General features: G+C 34.6%; 1 protein-coding gene across 1 annotated transcript in view; it reads left to right on the plus strand.

The window, feature by feature from the left end:
* LOC142330959 (stalled ribosome sensor GCN1-like) overlaps nucleotides 1-21,010 on the plus strand; it is a 74,353-nt gene that overhangs the window by 26,653 nt on the left and 26,690 nt on the right. The window contains exons 7-11 of the mRNA XM_075376424.1: nucleotides 1,455-1,594; nucleotides 7,703-7,851; nucleotides 12,567-12,678; nucleotides 15,309-15,524; nucleotides 19,084-19,644. Of these exons, the coding sequence (XP_075232539.1) occupies nucleotides 1,455-1,594; nucleotides 7,703-7,851; nucleotides 12,567-12,678; nucleotides 15,309-15,524; nucleotides 19,084-19,644 (1,178 nt within the window). The remainder of the gene's footprint in view (nucleotides 1-1,454; nucleotides 1,595-7,702; nucleotides 7,852-12,566; nucleotides 12,679-15,308; nucleotides 15,525-19,083; nucleotides 19,645-21,010) is intronic.

Below are 21,010 nucleotides of genomic sequence, written 5' to 3' on the forward strand. Positions count from 1 at the left end.
AAAAGAATGGTGCGCTTTTGAACATGGTTTAAATTAAAACAGAATTACTTACAGTTTATGTTTTTTATTTTTCAAATTTGTCGTCTCAAACATTTTTTTACATAATTAATAAACTTCAATATGTCCGCCCTTAGTCGCTCGACAAATGTCCAAACGATACTCAACTTCTTTCATAACATTTCTTTGTTAATGGTTGTCATTGCTTCATTAATCCTGTTTTTTAAGCGGTTTAGGTCGCGAATTTTTTGTGTATAAACAACGCTTTTGATGTACCCCCGCAAGAAAAAATCGCAAGGTGTCAGGTCTGAGCTCCTTGGAGACCAAAGTACGGGTCCTTGCCGGCCTATCCATCGATCTCCAAATTTTTCGTTCAAAGCGTCCGTGACCAACGCATTGAAGTGCAGGGGAGCACCATCTTGTTGGAAATGAAGTCAATGAATGTTTTTGAGATAATCCGGCTGAGGAAAGCAATAATCGGTTAACAAGTCAAGATACTCCATTAATTGTTTTTTCAGCAAAGAAGAAAGTCCCTATTACACGATTTTTCATAACACCACACAAAACATTAACATTAGGCGAATCGCGTTGTTTCTCGATAATTGCGTGTGGGTTTTCATAGCCCTGTAATCGTGAATTGTGTCTGTTAATGCATCCATTCGCGTGGAATGTAGCTTCGTCTGTAAAAATTATATCGTCTAAAAATGATTCGTTTTCACTTATTCTGTCCGACATTTCGACAGCGAAATTGTAACGTTTTATACAATCATCGGGTACCAATTCCTGCAGTATCTGGATTTTATAAGCGTGTAATTTCAGTTTTTTACGTAAAACTTTGTGAACTGTTGATTTTGGAATACCTAATTAAATGCTTCAACGGGGGATGGACTTCTAATTGCCAATTGTCTAATTAGTTCAACCGTGTTGTCTGGTATACTTGGCCTGCCGTGTTTCTTTCTATTTCTTAACCGATCCGGTTTCTTCGAATTGTTTGAACCGACGTGTTATTTTATTTTTGTGTGGGGGATCTCTTCCGAATTCACGTCGAAACGCACGTTGAACTAAAATTACGGATTTTAATTCAGCCATCAGTAAAACACACTTTGCTTTGTCTTTATCCAAGAACATAGTAACTCGCTAAACTCACCGCAACAACAATACAAGAACTAACGTTGTGGTTACAACTGCTGATAAACAAACTTTTGGGTTGGAGGCTTTCAGGGATACCAATATAACATCTAGTAATTTCCGTACAATCTTCCTATGAATTATTGAAACCGCACCATTCTTTTATGATAACCCTGTATTATTGAGAGTTTTGCTCTGTCAAATTCTCTGTTTCCCGTGATACGTTTAACTTTGTACATTGTAATATTTTATTTTCTACATTTAACATAATTATATGTTTGTTTGAAATACTATTTATAAAATTATTTACGCTAAACTTTCATTTATAGAAATAATTAGTACAGCAGAGAGGGCTGACATTGCACCACATGTAAAAGACGGTTATATAATGATGTTTATCTACATGCCTGTTGTATTCACTAGCGAGTTCACGCCATATATTGGGCAAATTATCACACCGATACTGAAGGTAATTTATTTAATGTTTTTTTTTGTTTTTTTTTTACTAATTCTAATTCGTATATGTTAAGTTGATACTGCAAAACATTAAAAATAAAAATTGATTTTTTTATATAATTCTTGTCAGTAGATTTCTAAATACGAGGAATGTTTTTCAAGTAAGTACCATTTTGAAATTAAAAAGGCAAGAACACTATTCTTAAGAATTTTTTTTATGTAAAAAACCTGTAATTTAATCTACTTTTCTACATAATTGCCATCAATATTCAGGCACTTGTTTCATGCAAACAGCCTTTGAACACAGTCGTCATAAAAGTCTGCCATCTGACTTAAAAACCACTGCAACACGGTTGCTTTGACACAATCATTGTTGTCTTGGCGTTGACCACCGAAATGTTTTTTCAAACGCAGAAACAAGTCGTAATCACTGGCCCCTTGATCGGGACTGTATGGAGGGTGATGAAGTTGTTCCCAGCCAAACGATGCGTCGAGTTAATGCATTGTCATGAAACAAAAGGATCCCTTTATTCAGGACGCCACACCTTTTATTTTGGATTGCATGGTGCATTTTTTTTTTTTAAGGTTTCACGGTATGTCATAGACTTTATTGTGTCACCATGTGGCAAAAACTCCACCAGCAACACCCCTGCCCTTCCTGTCCAAAACATCATACACATGATTTTTCGGACTGAAATTGTCTGCTTAAACTGTAATTTCTCGGATGATGTTGAAGGCCGCCATTTCATGGATTGCTGCTTTGATTCCGCTGTAACGTAAGTCACCCGTGTTTCGTCGCCTGCGACAATTTGGTTTTAGAAAAAATCATCACTCTTTACAATGTACAGTTCAAGAAAAACCAACACACTGCCTAAACGTTTGGTTTTGTGCACGTCAGTCAACATTTTCAGCTCCCGGTGTGAGCACAATTTTTTTATAATTTAATGGTTCGGTCACAATTTCATAGACCACTTCTTGAAACTCGATGAAACTCTTCAGATAGCGAAGAAATCGGGTAAAGTGTCTGTTCTCTCTCGCACTTTTTTTATCAACTTTCTGCACCAGATTTTCAGTAATGACAGAAGATTGTTCATTCTGTTCCTCATCATGAACATTCTGGCGGCGTCTTTAAAAACTCTAACCCATTTTCATGCCGTTCCATCGCTCGTAATATGTTCTCCATACACTTCACGGATCCGACGATGAATTTCAGCCGGTTTCACATCTTAAGTACTAAGAAAACGAATCGCATCATGTATTTCACAGACGGTGGGATTCTCGATCGGCTGAGGCATTTTAAATACTTGCAAACAAACATAAATACAGTGAAATATTTCTGTAATCGCGTCTGTGGCTTGCCAATAGATCAGGGTGTACATAGTGCGCATGTGTGGAATGCTGACTGCAGTATAGCAGCGGTGGAATTTCAAAACTGTACTTACTTTAAAAGCATGTCTTGTATTTAACTTTAAATGCAATTCATATGTAACTGTTCTTTATGTCGTCTATATAATGTATTTATTTGGAGTGAAATTTGTATTATTAATATGTTTTTATCTTGTGACTCAACGCATATTGTGAAAAGTAGGTTTTTTGTATTTTTGTATTTGTTAAACCGTCTTGGATATATACGAAAAGAAATTTTCTGAAATCTGCAGCAGAGTTTGTAGAAATGAAGCAGGTCAGGGAAACGCATATTATGTCTAGGTTTATTTAATTTGGTGATTAGGAATGAGTAATATTAGAATGCGATGTTTGATCGTTTCAGTTAAGTTTATTATAATTTTGAGCGATGACTGTGCCAGTACCTTGATAAATTTTTGATTTTTATAATTTTTCCTTTCCATTAAGCACATACATCATAAATATTCCAGCTCTTGATTTTTATCATTATAAGCTGTGTTACTGTTTTCATGTATAATCTTTTTTTCCACACCTTCTAATTGACAAGCTGTAGATAGAAAAATAATAATCATAATAATAATAATATAATTTGTTCATATGGGATATATTTTTAAGTTGTGTAATTAAGTAATAAACTAAAATTCATAAATGCCATTTTTTTGTCTTCAGTCATTTGACTGGTTTGATGCAGCTCTCCAAGATTGTATATCTAGTGCTAGACGTTTCATTTCGGTATACCCCCTACATCCTACATCCCTAACAATTTGTTATACATATTCCAAATGTGGTCTGCCTACACAATTTTTTCCTTCTACCTGTCCTTCCAATATTAAAGCGACTATTCCAGGATGTCTTAGTATGTGGCCTATAAGGCTGTCTCTTCTTTTAACTATATTTTTCCAAATGCTTCTTTCTTCATCAATTTGCCACAACACCTCTTCATTTGTCACTTTATCCACCCATCTCATTTTTAACATTCTCCTATAGCACCGCATCTCAAAAGCTTCTAATCTTTTCTTCTCAGATACTCCGAACGTCCAAGTTTTACTTCCATATAAAGCGACACTCCAAACATATACTTTCAAAAACCTTTCCTGACATTTAAATTAATTTTTGATGTAAACAAATTATATTTCTGACTGAAGGCTCGTTTCGCTTATGCTATTCCGCATTTTATATCACTCTTGCTTCGTCCATCTTTAGTAATTCTACTTCCCAAATAACAAAATTCTTCTACCTCCATAATCTTTTCTCTTCCTATTTTCACATTCAGTGGTCCATCTTTGTTATTTCTACTACATTTCATTACTTTTGTTTTCTTCTTGTTTATTTTCATGCAATAGTTCTTGTGTAGGACTTCATCTATGCCGTTCATTGTTTCTTCTAAATCCTTTTTACTCTCGGCTAGAATTACTATTTCATCAGCAAATCGTAGCATGTTTACCTTTTCATCTTGTACTGTTACTGTAGGATGTAGAGGGTATACTGAAATGAAACGAGTAGCACTAGATAGGGAATCTTGGAGAGCTGCATCAAACCAGTCAAATGACTGAAGACAAAAAAAAAAAAGTGTTACTCCGAATCTAAATTGTACTTTAACATCATTGACTGCTAGTTCCATGTAAAGATTAAAAAGTAACAGGGATAGTGAACATCCTTGTCAGACTCCCTTTTTTATTACGGCTTCTTTCTTATGTTTTTCAATTATTACTGTTGCTGTTTGGTTCCTGTACATGTTAGCAATCGTTCTTCTATCTCTGTATTTGAACCCTAATTTTTTTTAAATGCTGGACATTTTATTCCAGTGTACGTTATCGAATGCCTTTCTACATCTATAAATGCCAAGTCTGTTGGTTTGTTTTTCTTTAATCTTCCTTCTACTATTAATCTGAGACCTAAAATTGCTTCCCTTGTCCCTATACTTTTCCTGAAACCAAATTGGTCTTCTCCTAACACTTCTTCCACTCCTCTCAATTCTTCTGTATAGAATTCTAGTTAAGATTTTTGATGGATGACTAGTTAAACTAATTGTTCTGTATTCTTCACATTTATCTGCCCCTGCTTTCTTTGGTATCATTACTATAACACTTTTTTTGAAGTCAGACGGAAATTCCCCTTTTTCATAAATATTACACACCAGTTTGTATAATCTATCAATCGCTTCCTCACCTGCACTGCACAGTAATTCTACAGGTATTCCATCTATTCCAGGAGCCTTTCTGCCATTTAAATCTTTTAATGCTCTCTTAAATTCAGATCTCAGTATTGTTTCTCCCATTTCATCCTCCTCAACTTCCTCTTCTTCCTCTATAACACCATTTTCTAATTCATTTCCTCCGTATAACTCTTCAATATATTCCACCCACCTATTGACTTTACCTTTCGTATTATAAATCGGTGTACCATGTTTAACACATATTAGATTTTAATTTATATACCCCAAAATTTTCCTGTATGCTCCCATCTATTTTACCAATCTTTACATAAATGCTTATGAAATAATTAAAGTGAATACAGTTAATTATTAAATTCACCTAAATTATTAAACAATTTGTACAGTTAGAATTTTTCGTCGATAAATACCATACGATAAATGAAGGTAGAGTGTTTCATCTCTGCGTTTCATTTGGAAGTTCTGCATCGGAATCGAGCAATCAGGCTTGGCATTTTTCATATGTTGCAAGCTTTTTTTTCGTAAGCGATTGTAAAAAAGCAGTTAGCATTTAGGTGGTAAACGAATGAATAAACAGTTTTAATGTACAATGTTTAAACATGTTTAATGTACAGTTTTAAATATCTACAATTTAGATCAATAATTTTTGCATACCCTTACATCAAGATGTACATTAACATAAATGTTCATCAAGATGTAATCTGACTAAACGTCTTGAGAAAACTAAACGTCTTGAGAATTACCGATCGGGAAATTGGGTCGGAAGTGTAAGGTAAAATGGCAGTGGCAAACTACATTATTCTTATAGATTATCCAAAGTTGGAAATCAGTTTTGTTCTGTTTTTAATGGTTAGTTACTAGCTAACTGTTGATGCTACATTAAATACAAAAATAAACAATAAACAAAAGTTATGAACTCATGACCACCTGTTATGTCCTTGAAAATTTTGTACAGGGTGATTCAAAGAAACAGGAAATTTTTAAAATTAAATAACGTTAATGAAAATTTTTTTTTAGAAAGTGAATTTTATTTTGTGTAATTGTACAAATGTTGCCATTTTAGGATACATACATTTTAGTTTATTTTTTAAAGATGATATCTTCCAGGTGACCTTCTCTTCTACGTAAACACTCACAAAGTCTCTTCGTTAAATTGTTCATGGTTTGACGTATCATCTCGACTGGAATTTCCGCAATTGCCGATCTTTGCCTTCGGTTCTTCCGTTGTAGCAGGTCTTTTGTGGAATACTTTGCTTTTAAGGTAACCCCGCAAAAAGTAATCGCAAGCTGAGAGATCAGGCGATCTGGGAGGCCATCTAATGTCACAATTTCGTGAAATGACACATTGTCCAAACAATCTGCGTACAGCTGCCATTGATATTCGTGCAGTATGTGACAATGCTCAGTCTTGTTGAAACCAGGCTGTGTTAAGAATCGGTGGAAATCTCTTTTGTTGTTCCACAACAAAGGTTTCAAGCACGGCTACGTAATGATTCGACGTCACTGTAATCGCAAGACCGTCGTCATCCTCAAAAAAATAAGGGCCTATAACACCGTAAGATGACAGCACACCACACGGTCACTTTCTGGCTGTGCAACAGACGCTGGTGTAGCTGCGTAGGATCTTCTTGTGCTTGGTATCTGAAATTTTGTTTGTTAACCAATTCATTGAGGTGGAAATGCGCTTCGTCTGACATCCACAGTTCGTGAACAAACTCTTCGTTATCGTTTATCTTCTCAAGCATTACATTACAGAATTGTGCTCGCACAACCGCATCGTTCGGTTTCAGTTCCTGGACGATCTGCAACTTGTACGGATGGAATTGCAAGTCCTTCGCTAACATTCTTCGAACACTTGAACTATGCGATTGTAAAGATGCTGAGAGACGACGGATTGACCGATGTGGACGTTGTATTACAGCATCTTCTAAAGCTTGAACATTCTGTATTGTACGGACGGTTTGCTCACGGCCTGGAGGTTTCTTTTTTATTGCCGAACCGGTTTCCTCAAAATTAGATATCAATGCTTTAATCGCATGTGCTGATGGAACACGGCCGTGCCGTCCCAGATTAAAATGATTGCGAAATTCTCTACGCGCCCCTCCACACTGTCATTGTTTTTGTAAAATGCTTTGATAGCAAATGCACGTTGCGCACGACTCCAAGGATCCATGACAACTAAATGGCAGGTTAGGTTAGAGAGGCTGGCGCCACTTATCAAGTGGTACCAATCGCCCACGGCTTTCAACACAACTTTCAAAATGTCCCGTTTCTTCGAATCAACCTGTTTTTAAATTTGTAATAAATGGTCTTATTGATTGATATTAGTCATAAAGGTTACAAAACAGATTGTCAGTTTTATATCGTTTGATTTTATGGATTTTTTTTTTGGAAGCGGCTACTTTTGTATGAAAGTGTGTGTATTTCAATCAGTTTTTTCTGAATTCGTCTATTTATTATAATTTCTCTTGTTTAGATCGTTAATTTTCTTTTCGATTAATCACGATCAGAAAAAAATATAAACTGTCATTTTCTTAATTCCAGGCATTAGCTGATGAAAATGAATACGTCAGGGATACAGCGTTGAAGGCTGGTCAGCGAATTGTTAATTTATACGCTGATTCTGCTATTATGTTATTATTACCGGAATTAGAGAAAGGACTTTTTGACGATAATTGGAGAATTAGATACAGGTTTGTGTTTTTTATTATTATTATTATTATTATCACTGCTTTTAGTTACTCTGTTCATCCTAATCTTTTGAAGCGTCAGTAAAATGTGAATGTTAGTGCCAGCTGTTTCGAAATTATGACCGAAATGGATGTGCTAATATTTATAAGGCTAATAATGTAGTAATGTGATTTCTACTGAGAGGTACGACTAATTTTATATTATTATTATTACAATAGTAGTTTTTATGTGGTAATTTTCATTACAAAATACTGTAACAGTATTCCACAAAAAAGCTGTTTTGGATAGCTTTGTAGTGAAAAGGAGTGAATAAATGATATGAATTTTTACGTACTTTTATTTAAACATGTTCTTTAAACCTTTGCAACATGTTTAAACAACCAGGACGAAGATCTGTGTTCTTTAAACGTGGACCTCTGTCGGGTCAGTTTAAAGAAGAAATTGAGAAGTTGTAGTCTTTATTTGCCTTTTTTTTTTTAATTTGATATCGTTGATAAAGCAAAATAAAGGCTGGTGAAATAGAAACCGATATACAGTATTTAATGATATCTTAACGTTTTCCCATCACAATGATATCTGCGGTCGATTATTGCTCCACGAAAATGTTGGTATCTGATTGCCTCTCTTCATATACTTATGCTACCCTCTTGTGAAGAAAATTTCAAAAAATTACAGTATATTAAAGAGATTTAACAGATTCTGACGATAAAAAAACCATTACGATTCAATATTTTTTATTCCTGTAACAACAAAAAAATTGAAACAGTACAGAAATTACGATAATTTAATTGCAGGATTTTTTTTGCGCATTTCTAACGCGTTTTTTTATTAGCGAAACTTTTTTTGTTTGTTTTTTTCTTTATGAAACGTAGTTTGCAAATTTTAAAAATAATACTTTCAAGCAAATCGGTTGAAAATTGGGCAAAATATGATGAAAAACCTGTGCTATAAATCACATATGTTAGTATAAGTGAATGTAGATTCTGAAAACTAAGTTTTATCAAAATTTCCACCGCTTAAAAACTATTCAGATCGACAAAAATCTCTCTCTCTCTCTCTCTCACTCTCTCTCTCTCTCTCTCTCTCTCTCTCCCTCCCTCTCTCACTCTCCCTCTCCCACTCTCCCTCACCCTCTCTCACACTCCCTCTCCCTCCCTCTCTCACTCTCCCTCTCCCTCACTCTCTTTCTCTCCCTCTCCCTCACTCTCTTTCTCTCTCACTCTCGCTCGCTCTCACTCTCTTTCTCTCTCTCACTCTCGCTCGCTCCCACTCTCTCTCTCTCTTTCTCTCTCTCTTTCTCTCTCTCGTTCTCTCTCTCTCTCTCTCTCTCTTTTTCTCTCTCTCTCTCTCTCTCTCTCTCTCTCTCTCTCTCTTTCTCTCTTTCTCTCTTTCTTTCTTTCTTTCTTTCTTTCTTTCTTTCTTTATGGGGTTTGGCACCTTTTGCCATTTTTTTCATTACTGGCAGGCGAGCTATGATATTTTCCCTACCAGCTCGAACAATTGTGTGTGAGGGTAAAGATTTCAACACGTCTTGTCTTTTCCAAGGGTGAAATCCAAAGGCGAGAGGCCATCACTTTCAGTATCATATAATCTACCCATTCGGATTGGTCTAGTAATGAACACATCTTTCCAAATCAGCTGATTTGGAAGTCGAAGAGTTCTAACGACTTTTATACAGATTTTAATACTATTTTTTATTTTTTTTTGTCTTCAGTCATTTGACTGGTTTGATGCAGCTCTCCAAGATTCGCTATCTAGTGCTAGTCGTTTCATTTCAGTATACCCTCTAACAATTTGTTTTACATATTCCAAACGTGGCCTGCCTACACAATTTTTTTCCTTCCAATATTAAAGCGACTATTCCAGGATACCTTAGTATGTGGCCTATAAGTCTGTCTCTTCTTTTAACTATATTTTTCCAAACGCTTCTTTCTTCATCTATTTGCCGCAATACCTCTTCATTTGTCACTTTATCCACCCGTCTGATTTTTAACATTCTCCTATAGCACCGCATTTCAAAAGCTTCTAATCTTTTCTTCTCAGATACTCCGATCGTCCAAGTTTCACTTCCATATAAAGCGACACTCCAAACATACACTTTCAAAAATCTTTTCCTGACATTTAAATTAATTTTTGATGTAAACAAATTATATTTCTTACTGAAGGCTCGTTTAGCTTGTGCTATTCGGCATTTTATATCGCTCCTGCTTCGTCAATCTTTAATTCTAGATCGTGGATACTTGAGTTTTTTCGTAGTTTGGTTTCAATTAACACATCTCAGGAGTGGTTGACCTGAGACTGTACAAGACTACACTTCATTCACATTCGTACATATCATCCTCTAACTAAGTAGTATAGTTAGAAAAGGGTTTTATGTAGAGTGCTGATGCGAGTAAATTCAGTTATACTTAAATCTGTATTTTTATCTAATTTAGTTCGGGAACTTTTCAGACTTTAATGTTTATACCCTACTCTAGCTGCCTTAATAAAAGATTTCTGTTTGTATTCTCCTCTTTAACACTTTTGAACCCTCGGCTTCTCGGCAGGCACATGGTGGTCCATGGTAACTGAGCAATTTAGATCGATTTAAAAAATTCCTATTCATGATAATTCTAAAATTTCCTTAAAAGAGTTTTATCACTGAAAGAAAAGACATTCAAATTTGTTTCATGTAAAAAAAGACATGCGAGTTACCAGAAATTACGTTTCATGTTGAGATTTTCCTTCCAAATGCAGAAAAAAATTAGCTGCAATACAAGCAATTAATATTTTTTTTTAATTATTAAATGTATTTTAATTTATTTATATTGCATATAATGTATTTTTAGAAACACAGAAACGTACTCTTTCAATATAATATAAATTCATTTAGATATCACTTAGAAGTAAAAGGTTATGTCACTTGAAAGAAAAACTTTTTTATAGAACAAATGTATATATATATATATATATATATATATATATATATATATATATATATGGTTATCATAAAAGAATGGTGCGGTTTTGAACATGGTTTAAATTAAAACAGAATTACTTTCGGTTTAAGTTTTTTATTTTTCAATTTTGTCGTCTCAAACATTTTTTACATAATTAATAAATTTCAATATGTGCGCCCTTAGTCGCTCGACAAATGTCCAAAAGATGCTCAACTTCTCTCCAAATATTAGTTAACATTTCTTCGTTGAACGGTCGCCATTGCTTCATTAATCCTGTTTTTTAAGCGGTTTAGGTCGTGAATTTTTTGCATATAAACAACGCTTTTGATGTACCCCACAAGAAAAAAATCGCAAGGTGTCAGGTCTGGACTCCTTGGAGGCCGAAGTACTGGTCCTTGTCGGCCTATCCATCGATCTCCAAATTTTTCGTTCAAAGCGTCTGTGACCGATGCATTAAACTGCGGGGGAGCACCATGTTGTTGGAAATGAAGTTGATGGATGGTTTCGAGTTCTCCAGCTGAGGAAAACAATAATCGGTTAACATGTCAAGATACGCGACTCCATTAATTGTTTTTTCAGCAAAGAAGAAAGGCCCTATTACATGATTTTTCATCGCGCCACACCAAACGTTAACTTTAGGCAAATCACGTTGTTTCACAATAATTGCGTGTGGGTTTTCAGATCCCCATATTCATGAATTGTGTCTGTTGTTAACGCATCCATTCACGTGGAATGTAGCTTTGTCTGTAAAAATTATATCTTCTAAAAATGATTAGTTTTCACTTATTCTGTCCGACATTTCAACAACGAAATTGTAACGTTTTACACCATCATCAGGTTTCACTTCCAGCAGTATCTGGATTTTATAAGCGTGTAATTTCACTTTTTTACGTAAAACTTTGTGAACTGTTGATTTTGGAATACCTAATTCGACGCTTTGACGGGGGATGGACTTCCCAGGACTTCTAATTGCCGATCGTCTAATTAGTTCAACCGTTTCATCCTGTACACTTGGATTAAATGATCCAGTTTCTTCGAATCGTTTGAATCGATGTGTTATGTTATTTTTATGTGGTGGATCTCTTCCAAATTCGCATCTAAAATTAAGGATTTAATTCGGCCATCAATAAAACACACTTTACTTTGTCTTTATCCGAGAACATAGTAACTCGCTAAACTCACAGCGACAACAATACAAGAACTGACGTTGCGGTTACAACTGCTGATAAACTTATGGGTTGGAGGCTTTCAGGGATACCGATATAACATCTAGAAATTTCTCTACAGTCTTCATATGAATTACTGCACCATTCTTTTATGATAGCCCTGTATATTAATATAACAAGTATACATCTGACTACCACGAGACATGTAGTAACGAATTGTAATTTTCCGCTAGCGATTGGTACATTCTGGTGGTAAGCTAAGTGGTACGCACACATACAAATTCAATTTAGTAGTGTAGGATTTTTTTTTTAATTGTTAATTACCTTCGTTTTAGTTTATTCATAGATTGTTATTTTTAAGTGTTTTGTACAGTGTGGCAGTGTTTATAATTATAAAATTTCTTTCTTACAGAATTAGATTTCATTATTAATTTCAACAGAATTTGTTAAAAATTACCTCATCTTGTTATTCACCTGATTTCCTAAATATGTTACTTTAATACATAATTTCACTGATGTAACATCATTTCCTCTAATTACATTTTGTAAATTAAAACATATTGTTCATTAAAGTTTAGCGATCTGTTGTTTATAAGTTATTCTCCTTTACAGTTCTGTGCAGCTACTGGGTGATCTGTTATATAGAATATCTGGTGTCTCTGGTAAGATGAGTACTGAAACTGCGAATGAAGATGATAATTTTGGTACCGAGCAGTCGCACAAGGTATTTGTTACATAATTTATAATTTTTTTATTAAGACTACAGGAATATTGAAAATAAATTAGTGTGAATATCGATCAAGTAATCCTGGATGATGGACAGTTAAGTCTACTTCCGATCATCGTAATTACCAACCTGTTGGAAATAGTTCTTCCATGCACTAATAGGAAGCATGTTTTTAACACTACAATAGCTGGAGCATAATTTTGACACCCTTATAACTTAAGGTTTCGCTCGTTTCATTATAGATGTTTCAAAACGGATTCATCCCCTTTGTTTGACGACATGCGTTCCGTTACGGAACGGAACGCAAGAATGGCGGGAGTTTCAATATTTCTCCCTACAGATCGCAGAGCCTGGACAATGTCCATTGCTGCTGTATCTTTCTATTATCGGTCGGGTTTCACGGGTTATTTAGTAGCGGTTATAAATTATAAGTTTTATTTGTGGACGGATTTGGTAATTTGCTTTACTGTAATTTATTTACTGGATTTGGCCATGATAGACTAAGCTTTTGAGCCTAGTAATCCCGGCGTGATTCCCCTTCAGTCCATCCGCTGAAGTACCTTCAGTTCCAGCACCTACGGGCTAGCAGGAGTGCGCCTACCGGAGCTCTAGTTATTTGGAGGAAGAAACGCGCCCTGTTCTCCGGATATATATGAAGTGTAGTCTTGTACATTCTCAGTTCGACCATTTCTGAGATGTGTGGTTAATTGAAACCCAACCACCAAAGAACACCGGTATCCAAGATCTAGTATTCAAATCTGTGTAAAAATAACTGGCTTTACTAGGACTTGAACGCTGGAACTCTCGACTTCCAAATCAGCTGATTTGGGAAGACGCGTTCACCACTAGACCAACCCGGTGAGTAAGGTACATATGCCTATTGTATACTATATGCCTTAGCAGCTATATCAGCTTGTTCATCGGGTAAAATTTCTGTGCGACTCTAAACTGAACAAAAACTGCATACAAATTGTGTAAATAAAGTAACGAGCCGGTTCAGAAAAACTTTTTATTCACAATCCAATTATACGTGGACTCTATCAACCTTTGAAATAATTCCCTTAGGAAGCCATGCAACGTTTCAAACGGTTTTCCCGCTCTTCTGTAGCAGTATAGGAACTCAGAAATCGGAATGTCCTTCAGATGGCCGGTTACATTTTTTTTTTTTTAATGTTTTCTACTGTTCCAAAGTATGTTTTCTACTATTAGTTTAACTAGTAATGCATCAAAAATCTTAACTAGAATTCTATACAGAAGAATTGAGAGGAGAGTGGAAGAAGTGTTAGGAAGAGACCAATTCGGTTTCAGGAAAAGTATAGGGACAAGGGAAGCAATTTTAGGCCTCAGATTAATAGTAGAAGGAAGATTAAAGAAAAACAAACCAACATACTTGGCGTTTATAGATCTAGAAAAGGCATTCGATAACGTAGACTGGAATAAAATGTTCAGCATTTAAAAAAAATTGCTAACATGTACAGGAACCAAACAGCAACAGTAATAATTGAAGAACATAAGAAAGCAGCCTTAATAAAAAAGGGAGTCCGACAAGGATGTTCCCTATCCCCTTTTAAAATCACCTTTTTAATCACCTATTCACCTTTTTAATCTTTACATGGAACTAGCAGTTAATGATGTTAAAAAACAATTTAGATTCGGAGTAACAGTACAAGGTGAAAAGATAAAGATGCTACGATTTGCCGATGATATAGTAATTCTAGCCGAGAGTAAGAAGGATTTAGAAGAAACAATGAACGGCATAGATGAAGTCCTACGCAAGAACTATGGCGTGAAAATAAACAAGAACAAAACAAAAGTAATGAAATGTATTAGAAATAACAAAGATGGACCACTGAATGTGAAAATAGAAAGAGAAAAGATTACGGAGGTAGAAGAATTTTGTTATTTGGGAATTAGAATTACTAAAGATGGATGAAGTAGGAGCGATATAAAATGCTGAATAGCACAAGCGAAACGAGCCTTCAGTCAGAAATATAATTTGTTTACATAAAAAATTAGTTTAAACGTCAGGAAAAGATTTTTGAAAGTGTATGTATAGAGTGTCGCTTTATATGGAAGTGAAACTTGGACAATCGGAGTATCTGAGAAGAAAAGATTAGAAGCTTTTGAAATGCGGTGCTATAGGAGATTGTTAAAAATCAGATGGGTGGATAAATTGACAAATGAAGAGGTATTGCGGCAAATACATGAAGAAAGAAGCATTTGGAAAAATATAGTTTAAACAAGGGAGGCCACATATTAAGGCATCCTGGAATAATTGCTTTAATATTGGAAGGACAGGTAGTGTAGGCAGGCCACGATTGGAATATGTAAAACAAATTGTTAGGGATGTAGGATGTAGAGGGTATACTGAAATGAAACGACTAGCACTAGATAAGGAATCTTGGAGAGCTGCATCAAACCAATCAAATGACTGAAGACAAAAAAAAGAACTAAGCTTTATTTGTATAGCTCTTATTACTGTATTAAGAATAAACGTTTTTGCATGCATTGTTATTGAGGAGTTTTATAAAAAATAAGGTTGTTTATATAATTCTGTTTTTCTTATTATTGAATCTGTTGTTTTTTTTTTTTTTACAATTATTTAAAAACTAAATGTTATTTTACAGGCCATAATAACCGCATTGGGAGCTGACAGACGTAACAGAGTATTAGCCGGGTTGTATATGGGCAGATCAGATGTTTCATTGATGGTACGTCAAGCTGCTCTACATGTATGGAAAGTTGTAGTCACAAATACGCCTCGTACACTTCGAGAAATATTACCTACTCTGTTTGGGCTTTTGCTTGGTTGCCTTGCATCAACTAGCTATGATAAACGTCAGGTAAGGAAGGATTATTTGTAAATCTATTTCATTATCACGATTAACGAACATCCCGTGTTTTATTAGAGAAAAAGCGTGAAGGGAAATTGTTTTCTGATCTCTTTTTCATTAAGCTCAATGTATTGTTAACTAACTGCATATTAAGCCGCTGAAATGCGGGTTATATTTTGCCCTACAAGCAACAAATCATCAGTCTGTTAGCAGGAACTGGTTATGTAGTGAATATGATCATAATGCTTAGATAAAGCAACTTTTAGATGTGTCAGCCAAAAGAAAAGTATGACAAGATAATGTGAAGTTACAGATTGATTTACCTTGTTTGTTATGAAGTAATGTAACGATTCCACTATAATTTTGACGTTGTAGCTGAAATAAATAAATTCAAATAAGAATGAGAGTTCTCCTTTCGTTTTTTTTTAGTTAAAATACTCATTGCCTTAACTGATTATATATGTATATACAGAACGATTCAGGAGGATAGAGCAATACTTTGACAACACATTCTAGAGGCTAAAAATAAGAGAAAAGTTCATATAAATATAGGTCCGAAAACGCTTTGTTAGCGAGTTATACAGGGTGAAAGATTTTGCCCGAGTTTCAGTTCCTCCGAATAAATTAAGGTTTTCTGAAATTCTGGGATGATCAATAAAGGGGCAAATTCGATTGTTTCTTATGGTTTTTTTAATTGGGAAATCGAAAAAAATAAGTCCCAGAACTGTTTCTTTCTTAGTTTCTAAGATATCCCGTGTAAAACGACAAAAATAGGGTCAAAAAACATATTTTTTTACGTTTGATGTACAATAACGTTGTTAAATTGGCGATAAATCATATATTTTTTTAAACATAAATTGTAGAGAATTTAATTATAAGAAGATTGATGTAAATAATGTCAAAAGAAAACAAATAAAATTTTAAACACGTCGACTTTTATTAACAACAAAACCAACGAAAACTTAGAAGAAAATGTTATAAAAAAAGAAAACAGATGTGTCTAGTAGGTACAATAATTTTAGACCTATGGAAAACAAGTTGAACAAGTTGACAACACTGATATTTTTCGTTAATTTTTTGTTTAAATATTTCTCTTTCACTCTTTCTTTCTTTCTCTCTCACTCACTCTCTCTCTCTCTCTTTCTTTCTCTCTCTCTTTTCTCTTTCTCTCTGTCTCTCTCTCTCTCTCTCCCTCTGTCTCTCTCTCTCTGTCTCTCTCTCTTTCTCTCTCTCTCTCTCTGTCTGTCTCCTCTCTCTCTGTCTCTCTCTCTCTCTCTCTCTCTCTCTCTCTCTCTCTCTCTCTCTCTCCCTCTGTCTCTCTCTCTCTCTGTCTCTCTCTATCTCTCTGTCTCTCTCTCTCTCTCTCTCTCTCTCTCTCTCTCTGTCTTTCTGTCTCTTATTCAATTGTTTCTTATGGTTTTCCCGCTATGATATTGAAAAAAATAGGTCCCAGAACTGGTATCTATCTTAGTTTCTAAGATATCCCATGTAAAATGCCAAAAATAGTTTGAATATATATATATGTACAGAGTGATTCAGAAGGATAGGGCAATACTTTGATAACACTATTGAGAGGCTAAAAATAAGAAAAAAGTTCATATAAACAGGTCTGAAAACACTTCGTTAGCGAGTTATACAGGGTGAAAGATTTCACCCGAGTTTCACTTCCTCCGGGTAAATGAAGGATTTCTGAAATTCTGGGAAGGTCCAATTAATAAGGGGCAAATTCGATTGTTTCTTATGGTTTTTGAGCTGGGAAAGCGAAAAAAAATAGGTCCCAGAACTGTTTTTCTCTCTTAGTTTCTAAGATTTCCCGTGTAAAATGCCAAAAATAGGGTCAAAAAACACATTTTTTTACGTTTGACGTAAAATAACGTTGTTAAATTGGCAATAAATCATACATTTTTTTAAACATAAATAGTAGAGAATTTAATTATAAGAAGATTGTTGTAAATAATGTCAACGGAAAACAAATAGAATTTTAAACACGTCGACTTTTATTAACAACAAAACAAATTAATTTTTAACAGATTGAAAAAACCTTTTCGTTATGTACAGTATTTGGTAAATTATACCAAAATAATTACAGCGGGCTGAAAAGTCTTTTTATTAACAGATTACAATATCGGCAATGAATAAAACCAGTTTTCTTGTGTACCCCTTGTTGAATTGAATTTAATACAATAAAAATGGTAAAAAAAAAGCTATTATTGCAATAAATATCTGCTTTGCAAAAATACTCTTATTATTAATGGGTTTTCGGCTTCTTCGCAGTAACTAATTAATAAAATTCAATGTTTAAGAGCTTAAATTATATGTTCTGCAAATGCCCAAAACTATTATTCAGAACGTTTTTGTGTAGGAAGTTTTTTTGACTTCCAAAATTTTAAAACTAATTTTCATCACCTTTGAATGACAACCACTTTATTCAGTTGCATTTATACAATGTTATACTTGTTTAAGTATAACTTTATACTTAAAGTCGGGTGAATAGGACAGGCAGGATAAGATGATGATTTGATTTGTGGTGTAATAACGTTTTAAAACTGTTGACATTTGGGGCCAGGGCATTATTGCGCATGAGAGTCCTACCTACCCGGTACTCGGGCCGGATTCGATGAATGCATCAAGTATTTTATTACTTCCAAATAGAATTTAGAATTCACGGTTTTTAAATTCATGATAAATCAAAGAATGCAATCAACATCGATTTTACGCTTGATTTTTAACTCCAGACTTTTGTTGGTCTTTGTGCTCCATGACTCAACCAAGCGGTGCTTTGTTTGCGAATCATACATGAAGCACCAGATTTCATCCCCGGTTATAATTGTTTGCAAAAAATTATTAGCAGTTTCAACAAAGTTTTGAGCGCAAGGAAAGATGCACCTGTTTTTGTTTTTCGGGCAAAGAAGTGTGGAACGACACGAGAGCACACCTTTTGGCAGTTCAGTTTTCCTATTAGAATTGTACATACCGATGTTTAGCTCTTCTGTTATAGCCCGAAGGGTAAGATGAGTTTGTTCAAGTAGGAGCGTGTGCACTTTCACATTTTTTTGTCATGAACAGCTGTTGACAGCCTCCTTTTTCAGTTGTTGTCATTCAATGACTCTATACAGTCTAAACTGCTTCTACCACGTGTATGTTGTAGTACGAGTTGCGGTTTCATCACCAAATGCTTGCTGTTTCAGTTTCAGTGAAAGATTTTTGAAATCGAACACATAATTTTTATGTGCGTCTCTGTTCCATGTCACAAGGTCACATGAACACAACGTATGTGACCGAATATAACTCGAGAGACGAAACGTGATAAAATTTTGTACACAGACTCATCAAATATTGTACTTCATAGTTCTTTGTTTGTCTGAGAGATGGCGCTACTTGTATCGACTACAGAAATTTAGTTTGGGAACTTTTCTACTGTGTGTATAGTTTTTTTTCTTATAATGATGTGTTGCCTTTAGTATATGAAAGTACATTTGTAACATACAAAATTAGTCCTTTTAATTATAGTTATACTAATCTGTTATTTGTGTTTTTTTTTTTCAATTAAATTGAATTTCTTTTTCAGGTTGCGGCTCGAACATTGGGTGATCTAGTTCGTAAATTAGGTGAACGTATATTACCTGAAATAATACCGATATTAGAAGGAGGGCTCGAGTCTGAACATGCTGACCAACGACAAGGCGTTTGTATTGGATTATCAGAAATAATGGCGTCGACTAGTCGTGATATGGTCTTAACGTTCGTTAATAGTCTTGTACCGACCGTCAGTAGAGCGCTTTGTGATCCGTTGCCGGAAGTAAGACAGGCTGCCGCGAAAACTTTTGATAGTTTACATACAACTGTCGGCAGTCGCGCTTTAGACGATATATTACCGACTTTATTGTCTCAGCTGAACGATCCGGATCCGAAAGTAGCTGAATGGACTCTAGATGGCCTTAGGCAGGTTATGGCTATCAAATCGCGTGTTGTGTTGCCGTACCTTGTACCGCAATTGACCGCACCGCCGGTTAATACTAAAGCCTTATCTATATTGGCAGCGGTGGCCGGTGAAGCTCTCACTAAATATTTACATAAAATATTACCCGCTCTTCTTACCGCATTAGCTACATCTCAAGGATCAACACAGGTATGTAAAATTTATCATTATTTATTACTATCTTGTTTACCGGTTACAATTAATTGTGATTTTTATTAAATTTTTAATCCAGTAATGGATTTATCTACTTTAATCTTATCAGTTTGATTTCTTTTATTTAGCATGACAGATTTAAGATACTAAATTTTAATACAAATTTAATTACGTTCTCTAAATTTATATTTAAAATTGTATATGTTTTTTTTAAGTAAATCTGTTATTATTAAAAGCAAAACCCCTTTGACACGCCGGAAGATAATGGAAAATTTTTTCACCGGTCCTAAGTAAGCGATCAAAAATTTCCACCTTAGAGTTAAGAAAAATTTCAAATTTACTCAGTATGACATGGGCAAAAAAGTTTCACATGTTTAGCATACGACAAGCCCCATCATCTTCTTATAATTCCAGCTATGTTTTAGTTGTCATCTCTTGCCATAAGAGTTGGTCAAATCAAAAATTGTTTCAGACAAAAGTTTTAGGTGGTAATAATGTTTACAGGACTAATGACCACTTTTAAAACGATTTGATACTATGCCTATTAAGGGGGGTATGATTTTTTTTGTCTTTGAAACCCTACTTTTTTCCACCCCCTTCAATAAAGGTTGGTGATATCAAAAAATCTTACTTAAATTTGAATAGTAGGAACTTTATAAACAAATTTGATATTTTAGTTAATAAGAAAGTTATCGCGATATTTTGTTTTTTTTTTCGAAAAAGACCTCCCCCGTTTCGACCTTAATGGTTAGATTTTGGCTGTTGAAAAACTCGACTGAGATTTTGGGACGAGTTATTTTTAAGGAACAATTTGAAAGCGATTGGCGCAAAATTCCGGTGTTTATCATCTCCGCAAGAAAGTGAAATATATATATAAACTTTTGATGGTGGTTTTGGGGTCTGGCGGATGTAAAACTTATAGAAACGGATATTTTCCGGAAGTCGAATTATGGTACCCGTTAACAATAAGTAGTTTTCTTATGAAATCTGCCTAAAAATCTTATTTCGTAATATCGAAATAAAGAATTAATTGAAATATTGCAAGCGCCTGTATTTATTTATTTTGTTATCTCTAAGTTTCCTACTTACACTAGCTGAAATCCTTTATATTCGCATAAGCAAAATTGAATTTTTTTAATTACTTTCTTCTCTGTACAAGGTTATCATAAAAGAATGGTGCGGTTTCAGTAATTCATAGGAAGATTGTAGGGAAATTTGTAGATGTTATATTTGTATCCCTGAAAGCCTCCAACCCAAAAGTTTGTTTATCAGCAGTTGTAACCACGTCAGTTCTTGTATTGTTGTTGCGGTGAGTTTAGCGAGTTACTATTATTTTATTGATGGCCGAATTAAAATCCTTAAT

The sequence above is a fragment of the Lycorma delicatula genome, chromosome 10, assembly GCF_047948215.1.
Source record: "Lycorma delicatula isolate Av1 chromosome 10, ASM4794821v1, whole genome shotgun sequence".
NCBI lineage: Eukaryota > Metazoa > Arthropoda > Insecta > Hemiptera > Fulgoridae > Lycorma > Lycorma delicatula.